Source organism: Podarcis liolepis (assembly GCF_965112155.1).
Source record: "Podarcis liolepis genome assembly, chromosome: 8".
Taxonomy (NCBI): domain Eukaryota; kingdom Metazoa; phylum Chordata; class Lepidosauria; order Squamata; family Lacertidae; genus Podarcis; species Podarcis liolepis.
In genome coordinates, this window is record NC_139560.1 from 65,394,133 (window position 1) to 65,414,637 (window position 20,505).

At 41.8% G+C, this 20,505-nt stretch overlaps 1 protein-coding gene and 1 long non-coding RNA gene across 5 annotated transcripts in view; one reads left to right on the forward strand and one right to left on the reverse strand.

The window, feature by feature from the left end:
• LOC310714528 overlaps window positions 1-20,505 on the reverse strand; it is a 332,545-nt gene that overhangs the window by 160,139 nt on the left and 151,901 nt on the right. The window lies entirely within an intron of this gene.
• The window catches only part of SLC22A23 (solute carrier family 22 member 23), a 105,142-nt gene that overhangs the window by 24,793 nt on the left and 59,844 nt on the right, over window positions 1-20,505 (forward strand). For all 4 annotated transcript variants that reach the window (XM_083519326.1, XM_083519327.1, XM_083519328.1 and 1 more), the window contains exon 3: window positions 839-993. In XM_083519326.1, the coding sequence (XP_083375452.1) occupies window positions 839-993 (155 nt within the window). The remainder of the gene's footprint in view (window positions 1-838; window positions 994-20,505) is intronic.

Sequence of the window (20,505 nt, forward strand, 5' to 3'; positions counted from 1 at the left end):
CCCCCACTGGAAAGCAGATCCTGATGCCCATGACCGGAGCGGGGGACCTGAGGCTCTCTGTGTTCTTGGACTACAACTCCCATCAGCGCAGCCAGTACATTGTATAGCCAATGATCATGTTTGGTGGGAATTGTAGTCCAACAACATCTAGATCCGTGTTTGCCAAACTTGGGTCTCAAGCTGTTTTTGGACTACAAATCCCATCATCCCTAGCCACCAAGAGCTGTGGTCAGGGATGATGGGAATTGTAGTCCAAAAACGGCTGGAGACACAAGTTTGGGAAACACTGATAGATTGTCACAGGCCCCCTGCCCCTGACTTATAAGAAGCTGGCTTACCATTTGTTTATGAAGGCAATTCAAGGAGCTGGCAAAGCCGTAATCAGCTTGGCACCAAGGATCAGCTGCTCCCATATGAGCCTTAGCACTCATCAATATTGTTATTGGAGACCCTTCTCTGGGTGCCCATTCTACAATGAACTTCACGTCTCCTTTCTATTCACCCTTTAACCCATGAAGAAACATGAACGGTATTAGGCTATCTAAGAGGAGTAGGTGGCATTTGGAGATGGGCACCCTGGTTGTAGTATCCCCCTCCCTAAGAACACCTGAGTGGAGCCTGCTGTTCTAAGAACATAGGTATATTATTTCAAAATGCAACACATATTGCTTGCAGACCTACTGTGTGATATTTCTCCTTAAGTATCTCCATAGAGAAATTTAAGAATCAAAGTTGTAGGGGGTTGGGGAATGTTGCATCCAGTGCAGAACTCTCATTTGAAAAATGGAGTGTGGAATTTGAAATACATTTGGCTTTGTTCCTCTTTTTATTTCTGTAGGGTTGGTCGTCGGCCAGTGCTGCTCTTCTCTGTTCTATTCATTTTGATATTTGGACTATCTGTGGCCCTCTCTGTGAATGTGACGATGTTCAGCACACTCAGGTTTTTCGAAGGGTTTTGCCTGGCTGGAATAATCCTTTCGTTGTACGCACTGAGTAAGTATTGCTTTTGTAATGCATCCTGCCTACCTTAAGAAACGTATCTTCTTCCGTATGCCAGGATTTGTTGAAGACTGTGTTTCAACGTTATGCAGAAAAAAGAGAGATGAAATGTTAATTCAGCATGTGTTTTCTTGTGTCGTGTTGTTGGGGAAACTAGACAGAATGCCTTGCATCTAGTGCGTAACCACAGTATCAAGACAGAAGCAGTAGTAATGCAGTCCTTTCTTACTGAAATCTGTACCCCTCTATAAGAACATCAGCAGAACTCTGCTGGATCACGCCAAAGGTCCACCCAGGCCAACAGTGTGTCTCCACTTATGGCCGGTCAGGTGCCTCTGGAAGCTAACAGATATGGCATAATTATTTGTTTCCAGCCTTCAATCATCTATGGTACCCTGTATCTAATCATGAAGGCTTTCTTTGACTTCTCAGAAACTGATATACATTGAGAGAGACATTTTCCATGAATTTGCTAATGTTGTTTTGTTTTTAAATGGCTGAGATCAGTGAGACCTCAATTAAAGTGAAAGCTGTGTGTTGATGCATTGGTTCATTATAAGGCGTTTCTGGTAATAATAGTACTGCTTTTTTATCCGTATCTCCAGGAGGCCCCGAGTTGAAAAAGAAAGCCTCAGTATCAGTAGAGTGCAGGATTCTGCAATTATTAGCATGCAGTTGTTAATATTATTTTACCCTACATGGTAAACCATCATCCCTAATACAGTTTTACATGTTGTTGCAGGAAATGGGTGATTTGCTTCATTTGGATGTAACACTAAACTGTGGTTTAGCATTACCTGAACAAGCCCCAGGCTTGTGAGCTCCCTTACCCCTCCTCTAGTACAGACACATTAAAAAAACAACCAGAATGCAACACTCTTTTGCTTGGTTAGAAATCACTCTTGTAAGTGGAGGAGGCTTTCTGCTAGTGGAAGGGCATCTTTGGAACCAAGCCAATGTCAATAAAGTATGGGATATTTGCTTGTCTGTTTAAATATGCATACACTGCTTTTCCACCATAAGAGCCCTCAAGGCAGCTTGCAGAAACAATATTACACCATGCTCAAAGCATTATAGCATTTATCCAGAGATCTAATGTATTGAGCTTACCAAGTTGAATTGAAAGGGATGGGGGGTGGGGAAGAAATATTCCACCAAACAAGAATAATGCAGTTAATTTACAGTGCTGATACAAAATGCAATTGTGGAATTATATTATCTTTTATATTTAATCACCTGACACTGTAGCATTTCAATTTATATTTTATAAGCTACAATCTCCACTCAACAGAAATTGCAACTGAAATCTCATGGACTAATTGGTAGAATCCATATTTTGAGCCTTGTGTTTCTTCAGTGGCAGTCCCTTAATCACATGGCAAACCCATTCAGAAAATCAGCAGAGAGTTTTTTTGTTTGACAGGTTTTTTGTTCGCATTTAGATCCTCTCCACTTCCTTTGAATGCTTATGAACATCAAGTCTAAATTTGTATCTCTTAACCTCAACATGCATTGTTGCTGTGAATGCATTTTTGCTCTACATTCACTTACCTGTCAGTGCCACTGAAGTCAATGTAGCGTTCTTCTGAGTAGACTCTTATAGGCTTCTGCTTACTGTCACTCAAATGGCATGCAGTATACCGTACAAACATTGATGCCCAAGAGTCATGTGATTGGAGACAATAACATTTGGTTATGGCTAATGCTTTCAGAAGGAAAATCTTAATCCTTACTGCCATCATAAACTCTTAAGAAAGAACAGGATTGAGAAAGATAAAAATATGCTGTTCGAGGAGAGTCAAGACCAAATTAGTGAGCACCAGGGAGTTAGAACTGTCAAATCAGCCTTAAATCTGACAAGCAAGCATTCTCTGACTATGGGAGCCCTTGAGTCAAAGCTCAGCCAATGGAAGAAGTAATTGTGAAGAGTGTATCTAAGCAAGGGCAGATGCCTTTTTGCTCATTACCTAATGGCTAATGTGTCATATTTTCTTCTTAGAAGACAAGGAAGGTTCTCTCTCTCTCCTCCTTTCTTGTTTTTTAAAACTTCTAACAGGATCACCTAAGGACAGCAGTAGTTCTTAGCGAAATGGTGAAGTGTATAAATCTATGCAAGTGGAAATAATTTTCCATTTTTCAGGTAGATGCTCCTGTCATTTTTAACACCTACCTCGTTAAAATGCTGTGGTCCACCTCTATGACGACCTTAACCTTAGAGCACAAAAGCATATACGCAGTGGCACAGATCTGCACACAGTTGCGGCATGTTCAGTAATTTCATGGATGGTCGAGCTAAAAATCATCTTGCAAAATTAGGAAGCATAGGTGGCTGGCCTCTGAAAATAATCTTGTTGTAGTAGAGAATTAAGTCGCTGTGCCTATTGAAAATGCTGTCGGGCTGCTTTAAAATGCGGCGAAGGAAAAATACAACGACAAAGTAACCCCTGCTGCAATTGAAATAGAGGTTTTCACATTATGATAAGCAGTCTGCTGAGTAGAGCTCTGACTGAGTTCGAAGACGGGGAGGGGGCTGCCACAGGTCTCCCTGCTACCACCCTGGTCTGTGTGTGCAGGGGGCAGAGGAAGTTGCAGCAAGCCCTCCCTGAAAAGCAAATAGTTTTAGTAGAGCAACTGTCATGGGCTGGCAGAGTCAGGAGAGGCTGAGCCTGGGGGGGGGGGGAGTGCACAATGGGGAGAGGATGAACCTGGGGGGGAAGACCTAGTGGGTTGTGGGGTCATCCACAGGGGGGTGGGAGAGAATCAGAGACTGTTTTCTTTTCTTTTCTTTACATTTCATGGATAGTGTTGGGTTTAAATGTTTAAATGAATGTGTGCTTTATATAATTGACTTTAAAGGCTTGCTCAGTTCCTCCCCTCACCTATGTCTGCTAAGTTGAGTTGGACCTTCACCTTTCCCACTCATAGCAGCTATGAACATACCAGGGGTGGTAGGGACAACAGAACACAGTATCAATGATGGTGTGGGAAGCATTGGTTTTAATAGTGCTAGTAGGCGTTATCTGTCCAGAAACAGCCTCTCTTTGAAGAATGCGTGTGTTAGGTTGGGGAAAGAACTGTACGTTTCTCTCCTCTCCCCCACAGCTGCCGAACCTCACGGACCTTTAGCCGGAATAGAATAAACACAGGGGGTACAGTGCTATCTGGGGCCAAGGTCAAGGTTTTTAGGCTTGTTCAGTTTGTACAATTGATCTCTGCCATCTGCTGAGTCTCTAGAGCTTTGGCATTGCTGCTGCAGGAGGAGGAAAACAAAGGCACTCCGCTGTGGTTGGAGCAGAGCTCCAGACTGTAACACACACACCCCTGGAAAAAAAGAAAGAAAACTTAAATTCCCCAGAGTGGGTCCAAGGATACTCTGAGAACTGAAGACGGCAGGCGCAGTTGTTTGGGCCCTGCTTCTAGTAGCCTCCCATTTGATCTATACAGAGGTGAAAAGAGAAGTTGTGATTCTGCTTACCTGGTAAAGGGGAAGAGAGGGAGCAGGAAGAGAGAGAGAGAAATGGGGATGGAGGAGAGAATAGGCAGGTGGAAGCAGCTGTCTGAGCAGGGAATGGAAGAGGTCGCTTTCCGATCTGAAGTGGTCATGCATGCTGGCTCCAGTGCACCCAACCACCTCTAAAAGAAATACGGAAAAATAATGAGAAAGGGACGTTTCATTCCCATCTCTGCTGCTTGATAAGAAGGGGATAGGGGAATGGGTCCCTTTTTCTTTCAGTGGTGGGGGGTGGGGAAGAGAAATAAAAAAGGGATCCATTCTTATCAAACAGCCAGTGAGCAAGGAAGAGAACGGATAGGTCCCTTGTCTCTCTCGCCTTCTCTCTCCTCCCCCACTCCCCACACAGGGAAAGAAGGGACCCTTTTATTCCCTTCCTGCCACTAAGATGATAAATGGGAGGATGGAGGAGCAAACAACCAGGCTAGTGTAAAGGGGGAAAGAAAATGGTACAGCGAGTGTCCTGGAGAGCATCTTGCCCGAAGCCCTCCACAAACCCGGCAGCACCATTGGCCTCATGTGCCAACCCTTCTGGTGGATCTCAATGTTGGTCCAGTCTCAGGTCTTGAGAAGGTTTGTGTAGGTATAGGTGGTCCTGAAGGTAACCTGGCCTCAAACTATTTAGAGCAGTTTTCCCCAACTGGTGCCCTTCAGGACTCCCCCCGTCCTAGCCAGCAAGGACAAAGAGCATAAGAGTGTGCTGGATCACACCAGTGATCCATCGAATCCATCATTGTGTTCTCATAGTAGCCAACCAGATGCTTGTGGGAAACCTGCAAGCATGACCTATGTGCAAGAACATCCTCCCCACCTGTGCCTTCCAGCAAACTGGCATTAAGAAGCATCACTGAGAGCCAGTGTGGTGTAGTGGTTAAGAGCGGTGGACTTGTAATCTGGTGAACTGGGTTCGCGTCCCCGCTCCTCCACATGCAGCTGCTGGGTGACCTTGGGCCAGTCACACTTCTCTGAAGTCTCTCAGCCCCACTCACCTCACAGAGTGTTTGTTGTGGGGGAGGAAGGGAAAGGAGAATGTTAGCTGCTTTGAGACTCCTTTGGGTAGTGATAAAGCGGGATATCAAATCCAGACTCCTCCTCCTCCTCCTCCTCCTCCTCCTCCTCCTCCTCCTCCTTCTTCTTCTTCTTCTTCTTCTTCTTCACTGCCTCCAACTGTGGAGGCAGAGCATAACCATCATGGCTAGTAGCCTTTGATAGCCCTCCTCCATGAATTGGTCTAATTCTTTTTTCAAGCCATCTAGGTTGGTGGCCATCACTGCCTCCTGTGGGAGTGAACTCCATAGTTTAATGAAGCTGCACTTTCTTTGATCTCTCCTGCATCTTCCAACATTCAGCTTCATTAGACACCCATGAGTTCTAGTGTTTTGATGGGAGCTGTAGTCTCAAAATACACATCGCACCAGTTTGGGGGAGGCTGATTTAAGGACTTTAAAGGTGCTTTACAGAGCCTAAGACTTTCCAATCAGAAGGTCGGTGATTCAAATCCCCATGACGGGGTGAGCTCCCGTTGCTCGGTCCCTGCTCCTACCAACCTAACAGTTCGAAAGAATGTCAAAATGCAAGTAGACAAATAGGTACCGCTCTGGCGGGAAGGTAAACAGCGTTTCCGTGCACTGCTCTGGTTTGCCAGAAGCGGCTTAGTCATGCTGGCCACATGACCCGGAAGCTGTACGCCGGCTCCCTCGGCCAATAAAGCGAGATGAGCACCCCCAGAGTCAGCCATGACTGGACCTAATGGTCAGGGGTCCCTTTACCTTTACTTTACCAGAATTGTGATAGTAGCCATTGCTGCCAGTACAAAATAGTTGTTGTATGTTCTAATCAGTTGCCCTCCATGAGCAACAGGGCTGCCACAACCTGCAGCAGTTGAAGCTTTCAAACCACCTTGAAAAGCAGTCCCATGTAGAACATGTTGCAGTAGTCTAATCTAGATGAAACCAGAACATGAATTATTGTGAGTAGGTCCCAGATAGGGTCACAGCCGATGAAATATTCTTATGCTCTTACAAAGGCTTAGGTGAAAAAGGAGGAGGAGGAGAAACCCACCAAAGGACAGTTGACAAATGTCTAATTCACTTTGCTTTTTGCCCTAATCTTGCTTGATGAGTTACTTTACCAAACATAATTCCTAGATTTGGCATAGCTGCTAGCAGGCAGACCCTCCTGCCAGGATGTCTGCTCAGCAGATGGTAGCTTGGGTAGCAATGAATTAATCTGTCAGATTTGGTTTCACTCCGTTTTCTAATCTTAATGTTCGATTCAACCCACTAAAAAAATGCCTGCCCAAACATTTGTACACATCTTGATGTGGATTTAATTTTTCTTAATATAATACAGTTTTGTATGCTATTTTCACCAATGTGCACATTTCTGTATGTGTTGCTGTTGAACTGTGTTGCAAAATTCAGAGCAATACAAATTTCAAACCATAGCAGTGTTTGCTTTAGGTAGCGTGAGCTAATTTCATCTCTATACCTCATCTTGGTTGCATCTACCTCATCAAGCCAGGCTGTGCTGAGGTAGGGACAGATCCATCACTTTCAGTTCTCTCAGTTTCTCATCTTTCCAACCTTAAATTCAGTTTTCCACATTTCTGCAACAATTTGCAATTTTCTTTTTTTAAAAAAAAAAATCACCAGCAAAATTCACCAACATTTTAGTGTGATTTTCACCTAATAAACACATTTTTTTGCAAACCGTTTCCCCAAATACAATGCATTTTAATGAATACTCTTCAGCTGGAGAACTGCGTTACAAAATCCAGAGAACTGTGAATTTCCAAGGATGGCTGTCTTTTCAGTTTCTTCCATTGTTTTGAGAAGTGAAAATTAGGTAGGTTTGCTGTTAGATATTAACTGAATTGATCCCCCCCCCCCCATCACTAGGGGAGAGTACAGAAGAGGCAGAGTCTGTCCCCATTTAGGAAGTTTGCCTCTTGGTCAGAAATAGCAAAAAGCAGGAAGAACAAGCTCAGCATGCAGCTCCATTGACAGAGATAAATGAACCAATCCTGATCCTCATTCTAAATCAGGAGTGGCTAAACTTCAGCCAAGGACCATAGCCTCCCACCCAAAGGTTATCTGTGCCCACCTCTCCAAAATTTGTTGTTTTATTTATTATTTATTAGTTTTTAATTATTGGCTGCTTCTTTGTGGTGCCAAAAGGTTTTTGGGAAACTCCCTCCCCAGGCCTCCTGTCAAAATCATAATGATAGCTATCAGAAAAATATATATCTGAACAAATCTAGAAATCCAATATATGTATTAGTTGTTGTTTTTTTCCATAGCCCCAGCAGTATTCTTTACAAGAAACTAGGTGCAGAAGGAGTAACTTTTGAAACCGCGAAGATGACTTTCCCTGTATGTTACAGAATATAAATTAGCAGCCTAGTCATAACTCCTACATATCTGTGGCTACAGCCTCTTTCCAAAGGAAGCAGTAGATTGAAAGGGATGTCTTGTTTCCATCCTGAATATCCTGTCAGTTACCAAGATTAGGAACTTGGAACTGAGCAAGGTACATAAATTCCTAATGCCACAGGACACACTAGATCATCTCACTTGAATCTTTTGTCAAAGTTTTCCTGTAGCCGTTTTGTAAAGAAGTTTCCTGAAGAGGCATAAAGTGTCTGCAAGCAGCTTTTGTCAGTGTCTAATGCAACACACAAATCTGCCCTATGTGTGTTTACTCAGAAGTACATCGGACTGGGTTCCATGGGGCTTATTCCCAAGAACTGTGTGTGCATAGGATAGCAGGTATAACACTGTGACTGTTTCCCCCCCTGTTGTCATTTGATGTCTTCTTTAACAGCTGCCATGCTAAACTGTCTTACTGAGATGTTTATATCATTAGCTGCCTGTTAATCAGTGTGATTAAGAGGTGGAATATGAATACCTTAAATAAAATTGTCAGCGTTTTGTTTTTCAAATTTGTTTGCTGCTTGTGAGTTCCTGCACAGATCTAGAGTCAAATTGCGGTTACTCAGTTTTGCCTGGTCTATGTGAATCTTCCACTCCTGTTTATTTGAATGGCCAGTTACTTAACTGCTTTAACCCGTCACCGAGGCCATTTGGAAATGAACATGCATATGGGCTGTAGACCAGAAGATTATAGATATATAAAGCTGCTCAAAATAATCACAGAAAAACTGTAACTCACTTTTTGGAGAGGGGGAGAGTTGCGTATGCCACCTTAAGCGCCTTAGAGAAATGGTGGGAAATAATAATAGCACTAGTAATAGGGCTAGTTCACTAGTAAAATGTCCTCCTTATTATCTCATCCATCCTTATTTTCTCATCCTGTGCCAGTGCTCCATGGAAACGCTCTTACTGTTTGCATAATTCAAAAAACTGCTGGAAGTGCTGTTTTAATAATGGAAATATAAAAATAAAGATAACGGAAATGGTAACACTGGGTATTTGTTACATGGGATCCAGGGATAGCTGGGAGGTTTCATGTAGTGGCCATTTGTCTCTCTGAACTTGCTGCACTGCAAATTTAAAACATTGCTTCCTTTTTATCATTTCAATTGATCAAATTTTCATTGGATTCTTGTGCACTCGTTGCAATTTTCTACTCTGTAAGCATTATGTTTTTGACAAAAGCATGTCAGATTTTGGCCTGGGAAATTTTCTAACTCAGAGGCTGGGGGCTGTGATATAATACTTAAACTTCAAGTGCTAGCAGTTGGGACTGTGCACAGAGAAGATATTTACCGGTGAATCAGTAGAAGTTTCTGTTTAGAAACACAAAGACAGTTTGGGCTCCCAAGGTAGAGGTTCAGCTGCAAGGTGCACCGGCCTCCTGGGTGAACACTGGGCTCAGGAGGAAGCTGAATAGCTAGCTGTGGCTCTGAGATCCTAAGGCTCTTTTTCAAGCAGTTTTCAGATCTAAAATCCCTTTTTTCTAATGGCAATTGGGGATTTCCCAAATGGAGCATTCAGAGCCCTGCCTTTGAAAACTAAAATATCACTGTGCTATTCCAGTACATCCATAAAAGACTTGTGTTTTTCTCTAGTTGTTTTGATGTTCTCTCTCCTTGTTGCCTTTCCCTTCTCTTTGGACATATCTATGCTGCACACACACACACACACACACTACTGGAAATTATAGTTTGGTGAAGTGCTCAGTTTTGTTTGATAACAATTCCTTACATCCGAAAAGTAGCTTCCTATGTTCCTAAGTTACTTACAGCTGTTGCCTTTTTTTGGTTTGCAAGTAATCTATTCTAAAGAGAAATAACCTTGTGTATGTGACACAAGAAACCCTGTTACGGTGTGCCATACAAAAGTTCCAGTTCTCCCTTAGCAGTGTAGGTCATGTCTTCATAGGTCTTCTGGCTGAGGACAGTGAGAGTACCTTGATAATGTTGACCGAAAGTAACAGGACATATTTTCTAAGATATCTGAAATATGAGACTAGTATGTATATCATACACTGTTGATGATCTCTTATTACCTTGGATGAGCTCACAGCTCCTTTATTCCCAGAAGTGCTGAGCTGATTGATGGCTGAAGAAATTCAAGACGGGTGTGACTAACCTTTCTTAACCCAGGTTTCCCTAGCTGTGAAATGTGATCATGCTGTGAAAAGTTAGGGCAATTGAAGTAGTGGTCCAAGCCTAATGAGAAACGGTTAAGGGAATTGCGTGTGTTTAGCCTGGTAAAGAGGAGACTGAGAAGAGAGCCATCTTCAGATATCCAAAGGGCTGTAACCTGGAGGATGGGGCAAGCTTGTTTTCTCCTGCTCCAGAGGCTAGGACCAGAACCAGTTGATTCAAGTTACAAGAAAAGAGATTCCAATTCAAGACCAGAAATAACTTTTTGACAGTAAGAGCTGTTTGACAGCAGAACAGACTCTCATGAGAGGTTATGGACTCTCCTTCCTTGGAGATTTTTAAGCAGATGTTGAATGGCCATCTGTCATGTGTGATCAAGTTGAGATTCCTACATGCAGGGGATTGGACTAGATGATCCTCAGAGCCTTTTCTAACTCTACAATACTCTACAATTCTATGATTGTGGGGATGGCATACAAAAGGCAAATTCATTCACATTTATACCTGCCTACACAGTTTATTAGGGACGCGGCTGGCGCTGTGGGTTAAACCACAGAGCCTAGGACTTGCCGATCAGAAGGTCGGCGGTTCAAATCCCCATGATGGGGTGAGCTCCCGTTGCTCCTGCCAACCTAGCACTTCGAAAGCACGTCAAAGTGCAAGTAGATAAATAGGCACCGCTCAGGAGGGAAGGTAAACAGCGTTTCCATGCGCTGCTCTGGTTCACCAGAAGCAGCTTAGTCATGCTGGCCACATGACCCGGAAGCAGTACACCGGCTCCCTCAGCCAATAAAGTGAGATGAACTCCGCAGCCCCAGAGTCGGCCACGAATGGACCTAATGGTCAGGGGTCCCTTTACCTTTACCTTTACACAGTTTATTGGGAAAGGGAAACAAGCAGTGATGTGAACATACTGGAAGTAGATGATTTTGGCAGATCTCAGTGATCCAGTCTCTCTTCCAACTCAAGCTTAGCTGGCCCAGAACAAAGGTCATTTCAATAACATTTAGCAGATGTGTATTCTACTTACTATGGGTCTGCTTGGAGATTTATCTGAAAATTCATAGGTTGTATAGTTGCAGAACATAATGTCATTGAAAATGTATAATCCATATTTAAATTTGTGAAATAAGACATTTAAACACAGAGACCTCATTCCAGCAAAAGTGAGCTGTTGCTAAGTCCTATTGAAAGAAATAAAACTTGCATTAGACATTACTAACTGATTCCATTGCTTTCAAAGGATCGTGCAGTGCTTTCATATTCCTATTTAATTGGAAGTAAGTCCTGCTGAGTTCAGTAGGGTTTACTCAAAGCTTAGTGTGCATAGCAGCCTTAGTTGCTTCTAATGCTCACTCAACTGGAGACAGAAAATAGAAAAGTTAACAGGTTTCAGATTGATTGATTGATTGATTGTAAGATTTTAATACTTTGGCTTTCTTAATAAAAAGTTCAGACTGGTTGTATAGCAATATTTTTTTAAGAAAACCTACTTAAAGTTCTAATTTTGTTAAGAAAAGAGATTGGTAATTACATGCCAATTGAAAACAACTTAGGAGAGATAAAGTAAAGTATGTAGTCGAAAATGTAATTTAGGAACCACAATGGAGTGATTGGAAGTCATGTTGGAATTAGTTATGTACGAATCTAAATTTTTTTGTAATATGTATCGATTTGGGATTGTTTTTGTTGACTGTTTTGTTTCATTTTTTAAATCAATAAAGCATTTTTTAAAAGTAAAAATAAAAAATTCTGTCTTTCAAAATGAATGGTCTCACAAACGAATGGTTTCACTGGGAAACTAACAAGACCGTTCTTCAAAACTCCATGAAGAAAGAAAGGCTTTGTGCTATGTTTGCACTACAAAGCTTATTTGAGATCTTGTAGCTGAGTAGTTGGTCCAGTTGACTGTAACTGTTTAACACACAGCCCCCTTTCCATTTAATCAAGTGAGCATTTCTAAAGCATATAAAAACATAGACCTATCCACTCCAAGACCCCGTCTGTATTTTAAGCAAACAAGTCAGGATTTCTGCTGGTTTCCAATTTGTGCTGAAATTTGATTGTATATTGGCTCATCAGATGCTGCACTTTTTCTTCAGCTGGAACCTTTTCCTCTTATCAATTTTCCTACATTTATAATTCCGCTTAAGCAATTCTTTTGGTGAACTGCTTTGATCAATATCTGGAACTTTTTGAAAAGGAGCAAAGGGGTACAGAATGTATTGATGCACATGCACCAAGCAATAGCATTAAAGGCAGGACAGCGAACAGCCAAAATTTTGATGCAATGATGTGGATTGTTGTTACGACTTTCTGCTAAAGTAGAATGCGCTGATAATGTGTATTTTGATTCCATTAATTTAACAAGCAAGGGCAGAAGGCAAGTTGGTCATGATCAAAGTTTCTGCAAACAGTACAGTGAATCTCTTGGTTTGGTTTACAAGGTCATAAGCATGTACACTTGTGGGTTGATCAAAGAGTAAATTTCATTATGTGGATTAAAATGTGTCCTAAGACATCTTGCATCTGAAATTGGTAACACTAGGTATTCTGCACTGCAAATGCAGCACCATCTTCAGTTGACCAGTTCAAATATTCACTCCCTTAATTTTTAGAAGCGTTTGAAATTTCCCCCTATATAATATAACACATCGTGTCAAAATGCACTGCTTTGGAGAGAAGTTTTGGAAAGCATTCTTGTACTTGAAGTGGTTAGTTTGATTTGAGTCACTTTCAAACAGTTGGGATTTCCTACATAGAAACTGTGATGTGTTATAGTTCTGTACGCGGGACTGTACTACCTTGGACAGCAAATGTTTAAACAGACGGTCATTAAAAAGAATGATAGTCCTTTTAATAGACTATCATTTAGTTTAACACACTTGAGTTCTCCAAATGAGAAGACTATATCCAAGGGCTTTACATCTGCCCACTTGCCCCTCACCCCAGTTTGGTCTTTGAACTATTCTTAGAGAACCAATGTGACCAGTTCTCAATTACTGGACTGTAGTCTGACTTTGTCACAAACAGTAAGCTTTTGTTAACAGCATTTCAGGAGACGCGGCCGAAAATAAATAGAAGCCTGCAGAGAGCAGATGCCAGTAAATAATCTGGGCCTTGGAGTAAAGCATTTTGTCCAGGGATCTGGCAGTCACTCTATCCTCAGGAAGGGAAATATAAACCATCAGTTTAGCATTACAGCACTGAAGGAACACTGTGTTGATCAGGAGATTACAGTGTGGCTTCATTGCAGTTCTGTACCTTCACTTCTCTTGGGCTTATACATTAGGAGAGAGCTAATGTTGCAGATGTGCAAATGTACATTTAATAAAAAGCACAAGATTGCTGGTTTCTGCATTCTCACAGCAAAAGGCAGGCCCAGAGGAAGATTAAATGCAGGGCCTCTAGTCACAGTCTCCACCTCCTCAGAGGTGGATCGCATGATGGTATGCAGAAAATGAGTGCTACTAGGTTTCTTTAATGGGACAGTAAAAATGTTAATCTGATTTTCAGTTAAATGTAGCTGTGTGGTGTTTATACTGCTGTGCAGTGGGGAGAAAGTCTATAATGTTGAGATACTTGAATTGGAAAAAAATTCCATTGGTTCAAGTTTAGATGGGCCACAGGCTTATTAGCTGATACTCTGTGATGTAATGGTGTTGTCTTTTAGTACTTCCTGGAACCACAGAAACCTATCAATGAAATGTGGTAATTGATTACGGCTTCTCCACCCCTCCCTGTGTCCCTTACACAATGTGCTTGCTTAAGATAGTCAACAGACCTAGTAAATCAAACATTTGTATTTCAGGACTCCAGTAATGTGGTGCAGGCAGTGTTTTCATTACATGCTCAGACATTTGGTCTGCGTTTTGAAATGCCTTCAAGCTATGGTGCTTTTAATTTTCCATTAAAGCTTTCCTGACCCTCTGTCAAATCGAGTACTGTATAAAAGTCTTTTGCCCCTGCAGATTGCGTTCTGCTGTATAGCAGCAAAGTGCCCTGGCATTGCAAATGCTGCTGTGTTAACATTAGTTCTTTGCCAAGCACAACAGTCATGGCTCATAAATTCAGGCAGTCTTGATATACCAATTGTGTTAAGTACACCAGGTCCTTGAAACAAAGGGTGAGTAGTGTGGCGATAAGCTCAAATGTCGTTGCATTTGGGGGTTCAGCTGGGGGTCAAAGACATTTCAGTGGAGAGGTGGCAAAATGCACAGCAAGCTTCAGAAGCTTCATCTTGGATATATTCAAAATTAAAGAGCAAAGTATATTATGATAACAATTATACCTTCATAATGACTGTAGGTATTAGTATTTCTGAGGAACAATCATAGTCCCTTCTCCCCAGCCACTCAGCTCCCTCTGATAGTGCCCTGATACAAAGAGTGCTTCTTTATGCATGTTTATGAGTGTTTATGTATTTGCTTAGTTGCACATTTCTTTCTTATCCACCCTTTACCATAAGGTTGGGTTGCAGTAATACAGTTGTGCAATTGAAGCAAGCAAAACAATGTCAAATGAAAGCAGCACAGGATAGGTTAAACAAAACAGAAGAGTTAGGGCCCATTAAAATACATTTACTGTCAAAGGCCAGATAAGGAAGTATGTCTTCAGTATTTGGTGGAAGCTGTATAATGAAGGTGCTAGGTGCACTTCTGTACAGAAGAAGTTCCACAATTTAAGGAGTGTCTTCTGGATTGCATCATGATCCTATATTGTCTCGTGGACCTGAAGATACTTTTCTGAAAAGGAGTAAGAAGAGTTATGTAAAAGTGATCCTAAAATAATTAGAAGCATGTGACAGTCAGTTCCCAATGTTGATCTTTCTTCCCCCCTTGTTCCTGAGCTACAACTTCCCTGGTGGGGAAGCGGGGAAGGGCGCCATTTTGGTTTCCGCCTCAGGTGACGAAATGTATCGGGCTTGTCTTGGCCTGTTGAACACAACTTGTGTAGACTATTGTTTTAAACAAATGCTGATTATCTGAATACTTATATATATAGACTGAAGTGCACTTCAGTCAATGCAACTATGCAGTTACGATATTAAACTTAATGAATGTGTCCTTTGAGATTTCCAGAGGAAATGGTTGATAATGGTTGCTGGTCCATTTTGTGTGTGTGGCGCATTGGCAGTGATTTCCAGATGACTTTACTCGGTTATCTTCCATTTGCTTCAGCTAGGAAGTAATCTATAAATTTATGGAATTAACTTGGAGTGACCTTTGTGAAACGCTGCATATCAATATGACCTTTTCAAAGAACGGCATTGGGAGGGATGGAAATGGCACCTAGCCGACCCCCTCTAGTATTTTGCTCCCACCAACCCTTGAGAAATCAGTGTATGCAATCTAGATCACAGTGATCCATAAATAGGGAACAGGTGCACACAGTAAGTGGCATCTGGAGTGATCTGCTCAGCAGGACCCAAGCGAACTTTGAAAGATTTCCTACCAAATTAAAAACCAAAACAAATCCCCATCTCCTTCAAAACACTATATCTTTAAATAAATGGGTGCATTAATTCTAATTCAAAACATTCCCTTGAATGGTGGCACTGTCATTAGCAAAGCTCCTTGGCTTTGTTTATTTGGCACAATTTATTCAATAAAAATCTGATGGATGGTTGGTTGTTTGCCATCATGTTTGCTGTCTGGTCTGGCAGGAGTACTCCCCAGTGATGAAGATGCTCCAGACCGAAGAGAAATCTAATTGAAATGACAGATAATAAGCAGAGAGAGCTTGACAGTCCTATCAGGATGTGTGCTCAATGGTTTTTTTTGTGAAACTTTAAAGGGAAAAAATAATAATAGAGACTGACACAGGAGTGATTAAATTTTAATTATTATTTTTTTGAAGTTCTGATCCATTAAGTAAGAAACCAGCTCTCTGATAACAAGCAATTTCACTTGCTTTGGGGACAGAAGTTGCCCTGGTTGGTCCCCAGGACCTGGACAAAGGCAGTGCATCCCTATTGGCTTGGTTTTTGATACTATTGGCGATATCTTTCTGGCTTGCCTGGCCAAGATGGGCCCTGAGCGCATCAATCTACCATGGTACTGGTTCTTCCTGGGAGATCTGTTGAAGAAGGATGTGCTTAGCACTCTGAGAGGTCATCCAGAGACTGGGTTGTGTTGTGAACAAACCACAAGAATAAACCGTGATTTCTTTGGAGAGAAACAAACCATAAGCACTGGTTCGCATGCAGTGGTAAGCCAGAAATATAGAATCATGGAATTGTAGAGTTGGACAGGATCCATGCAATGCAGGAATCTTCTTCCATTGTGCAAAGTTGATTGAGCTCTGAAATCTTTTGAGACGTGGCTACTTCGATGGGGTTCAGCTCTGTGCTTGATTGGCAAATTGTGACTTGAACAACATATACCAGCACACTTCTTTATTCCCAGTGTAAGCCATGGTTTCTTTACTGTTGCTTGAACCAGACCAAGGGTTCCCAAACATTTTTTTTCTCAGTTAAAATGGAAGGTATGATTCACTCTGTTCCCCATCCCCCCCCCCTCAATTGGCTCCCAGGACAGTGTCTCAAAGGTGGGACTTTACTTTTTGAACAAGGGCGGTGTCCCTGAGATTTCCCCATGCCAATAACAGCCATAGTGGGGGGCTTATTTGGGGCATCTCAGAGGCTTATTCATCTGTCCTTCAGGATGAGGTTCTTACCGATATATTAAAGGGGGACAGATCTGCTTGGGCCTCTGTTAAAGAGGAGCATGGAGAGCCGGATGCCTTCAATAGAATTGCTTAATTTATGAAGGGACACTTTGTCCCTTCTGACAGCACATTGGTGGGCCCTTGACACACAATTTGGGCATTCCTGCCCCAGCAGCCTGTCTTTCGTTGAGCCTCGTTGTGCAGTTGGATAGAAGCTCACCCTGTGTGACTTTCATGCCTGCTTTAGTGTATTCCCTCATCCTCTTTAGGACCAAGTAAAGCTTTCTGTTCCTCCTCACACGAGTGCTGTTTATTCATTCAGGCACACACAGCAGCTGCCGTGCCTGAGTCTGAGGCACTGTAATTTTTGTGTCACGTTAAGCCTGAATGACAAAGCCCCGCTCCTCAGTTTCTCAGGGCAGGGTGGCCCTGAATTATGAAACAAGCAGCTAGTTAAAGGCTGTAATGTTACTCAAACACTGTGTGGGGTCCTAATAAACAAGCAGCCCTGGGTCTATGGAATTAATTGCAGCAGGTCAGAGAAGGGGTAGGAGGATCTTGCTGCAAGCTGTGGAGGTTGGTTGTTAGCGTCTTTCTGAGAAGCAGTTTCTGTTCCTGCTTTTCTGATGCTTTCTAAACGTTCCTGCTGGGATCTATGCCTGAGTAGCTCATCCCCAATACCATGAAAATACTAATCATGTGTACTTCTGAAGATGGCTTGTTTCAGTAAAGTGTTGCTTTGTTTGCTTTCTTGCACATCTTAACATTTGGGGAGGGGGAAGATACTGATGATTAATGGCTGGAAATGCCAGAAAATCCCACTTTGAAATGTCAGGAATGTTTTGACTTTTTATAACTTGTGGCATGCAAAACGTCCGTTCCTGGTAAATGTTGGGAATTAGTGGAAATAAGTTTCTTTCAGTCCACTTGTAGCAGGAACTTTGTGAGCAACCTTCAAGCGCTTTATTTTCTGCTAACCTTTTTTATTTATATATGTTTAAAATATAACGTGGAAAACCCCCAAACCACACTATTATGTGCCATGTTACAATCAGAACAGCTTCAGGTGATAATAAAGTTCAGTTCAAATTACAGTGGTACCTCGGGTTAAGTACTTAATTCGTTCCGGAGGTCCGTTCTTAACCTGAAACTGTTCTTAACCTGAAGCACCACTTTAGCTAATGGGGCCTCCCGCTGCCACCGCACCGCCGGAGCACAATTTCTGTTCTCATCCTGAAGCAAAGTTCTTAACCCAATGTACTATTTCTGGGTTAGCAGAGTCTGTAACCTAAAGCATATGTAACCTGAAGTGTATGTAACCCAAGGTACCACTGTACTAAAGCCAGTTTCAGACATTAAACCTGAGATAACAGAAGTTAGTACAGATATATGTTAGCCACGCCGATGTATAAATTTATTTAAAGAACTAAATACGAAATAGTCAGCTAGGACTGAACCCTATACGGAAAGCTTGACAGAATCCATTTTTGCTTTTGGGTGTTATATGATTAAGAGCATTATTAATTTTGCTTGAAAGATGCATGTGCTCAATAAATAGATGTTTGTCTGCTCTTCACTCTCCCTTTCCAAAGTGACATAAGGCATACGGCTGTGATATCTGTTGGGACTAGAAAAGGCAAAATGGTGCCAAGCAACAACCATTTTCATGGTTGCTGTGTGAGGCCAAGACAGCTGTGATTCCTTCTAGCTTGTCTGTACCTTTTGAATATATGTAGGCATGTGGTTCAGAGCCACTTTACACTTTGTTCATTTATATAAATTTTTTTTACCATACTTTTCAGCCAAAAACAAAGGATTGCAATCTAAAAGACACGTCACAAAAGGAAAAGCAGTTGGGAAGGAGGAGGAAAAAAGCAAGCTCAAGCACTCATTTTTAGTTCCAGAGGTTTTTTTAACAACCAGATGGAATTGGAAAAGTTTAAGGAGGTGGAGGAACCAAAGGTTTCTGCATTTCAGCTGAGCCCTACAGCCCTGTCCCTCCCTCTACTATAGCCAGGTGGAACGGCTCTGAGTTTGCCACAGTGTACTCTCAACAGGGAGCTACAACCAGTAGTACTGCGGTAATTTGTTTCCTAATGGATCAAAAATAAAGGAGGAGGCATGGAGGAGAGATAAGCTACATGTTGGTTCTTTTGGGGGGAAAACAACTACACACACACACACACACACACACACACACACACATATTTGGGGGGATCAAGTTTTAAAGCAATAAAAATCTTTTTAAGAAGGACTTTTTAAAAAATCAACAAAATCCCACTTGCAAACTCACCTGCACGTATATGCCAAAATGCCAGTTGCATCCTATACAGTGGTACCTCAGGTTACAAACACTTCAGGTTACAGACTCCGCTAACCCGGAAGTAGTACCTCAGGTTAAGAAAGGACCTCCAAAACGAATTAAGTTCATAACCAGAGGTACCACTGTAATTCACAACTATAATTTGCAGCAGAGTGGTTGTACCCTGAGTTTAAACAGGTGAGGTGAAGGAGCCTAGCTTGAAAACATTTCTCAGATACGCTTTCCCCCCCATAAGCAAAATGTTGCTGTCTCCTGTCTGACAGAGGAGCAATATCGAAAGGAGACAAGAATGTTTATGAACTGAGCTGAATTATTTATCAGAATGTTAAGACAGAAGCATGCAGAAAAGTAAGTGTAGCTGGTGCTTCCTAGGGTAGTTTGCCATGGTCTAAAAATAGGTCTCCAGTTGCTGGGAAAGACCATAGAATGTTAATTAGCTCATCATTTTGAGTGGGTTCAATGTATGTCAGCCGTTCTCCACAGAGGTGATGCCAACCACTCTCCAGGATTACACTAATTTCAGTGGGGAGAAACAAAACAACATTGGCTCTGCTTCAGACGAACGTTGCATGAGAGTCATTTGGGCCGCGCACTTTAAAAGTGCATTTGCAGCAGGTATAAAACAGAAGATCTCAGTCATTACTTATTGCATTACCCCCACAAGCAGAGGAAGTTTGGTCGTTAGGAACATTTTCTTTTAATTAGGACACTGGCAAACGCTGACCATGCTTCAGAAAATTAAACATTTACTGGGGTGTAACTTGGACATAATTAGTTCAGCAGTGGGCTTGTGTAATTTACCATGCCTTTCTGTAATCTGTGCTCAAGGCAGTCTTATGTTCCATAATGAAATGGTTTAAAAATCAGTTGATTCAACCAGCCTGCTACTTGGAAATTTTGTCCAGCTTCCAATCAGCGATAGATTCTTTTTCTTCTTCTTTTCCCGGATTGCAATTTAGCTTCATAGCTTAAAAATTTCAAACACTCTCAATAGTTGGCTAGCTTCTCATTTAGACTGCCTACAAGCCCACCCACAATATATTAAGGAATATAATTAGTGAGTTTCCTTTTTACCTTTCCCCTTAATTAGTGATTTATTGTTTTGCAGTGTTCTTGCTTTTCATTGCCTAGATCCTCAGTGTCGTTTCAAAATAAATTTAATTGCTGAAAACATTTTTTTTTAAAATCCAACAAAAAGTATCAGTGATGAAGCCAGCTAAATAGGCCTGGAAAATAAAACAGTATTTATTTGAGACCCAGACAGGACAGACCTGAAAGGCATTCTGCAAAAGCAGAAAATAATTAGGTATCCTATAGGGATGGGTGAGTCTGTCAATTCTGGTTTTCCACTTTTCCAATCTTAAGTTCAGCTTGCCACATTTCTGCATTAGTCCATGATTCCCTTTTTTTAAAAAGGCCTCATGAAAATTC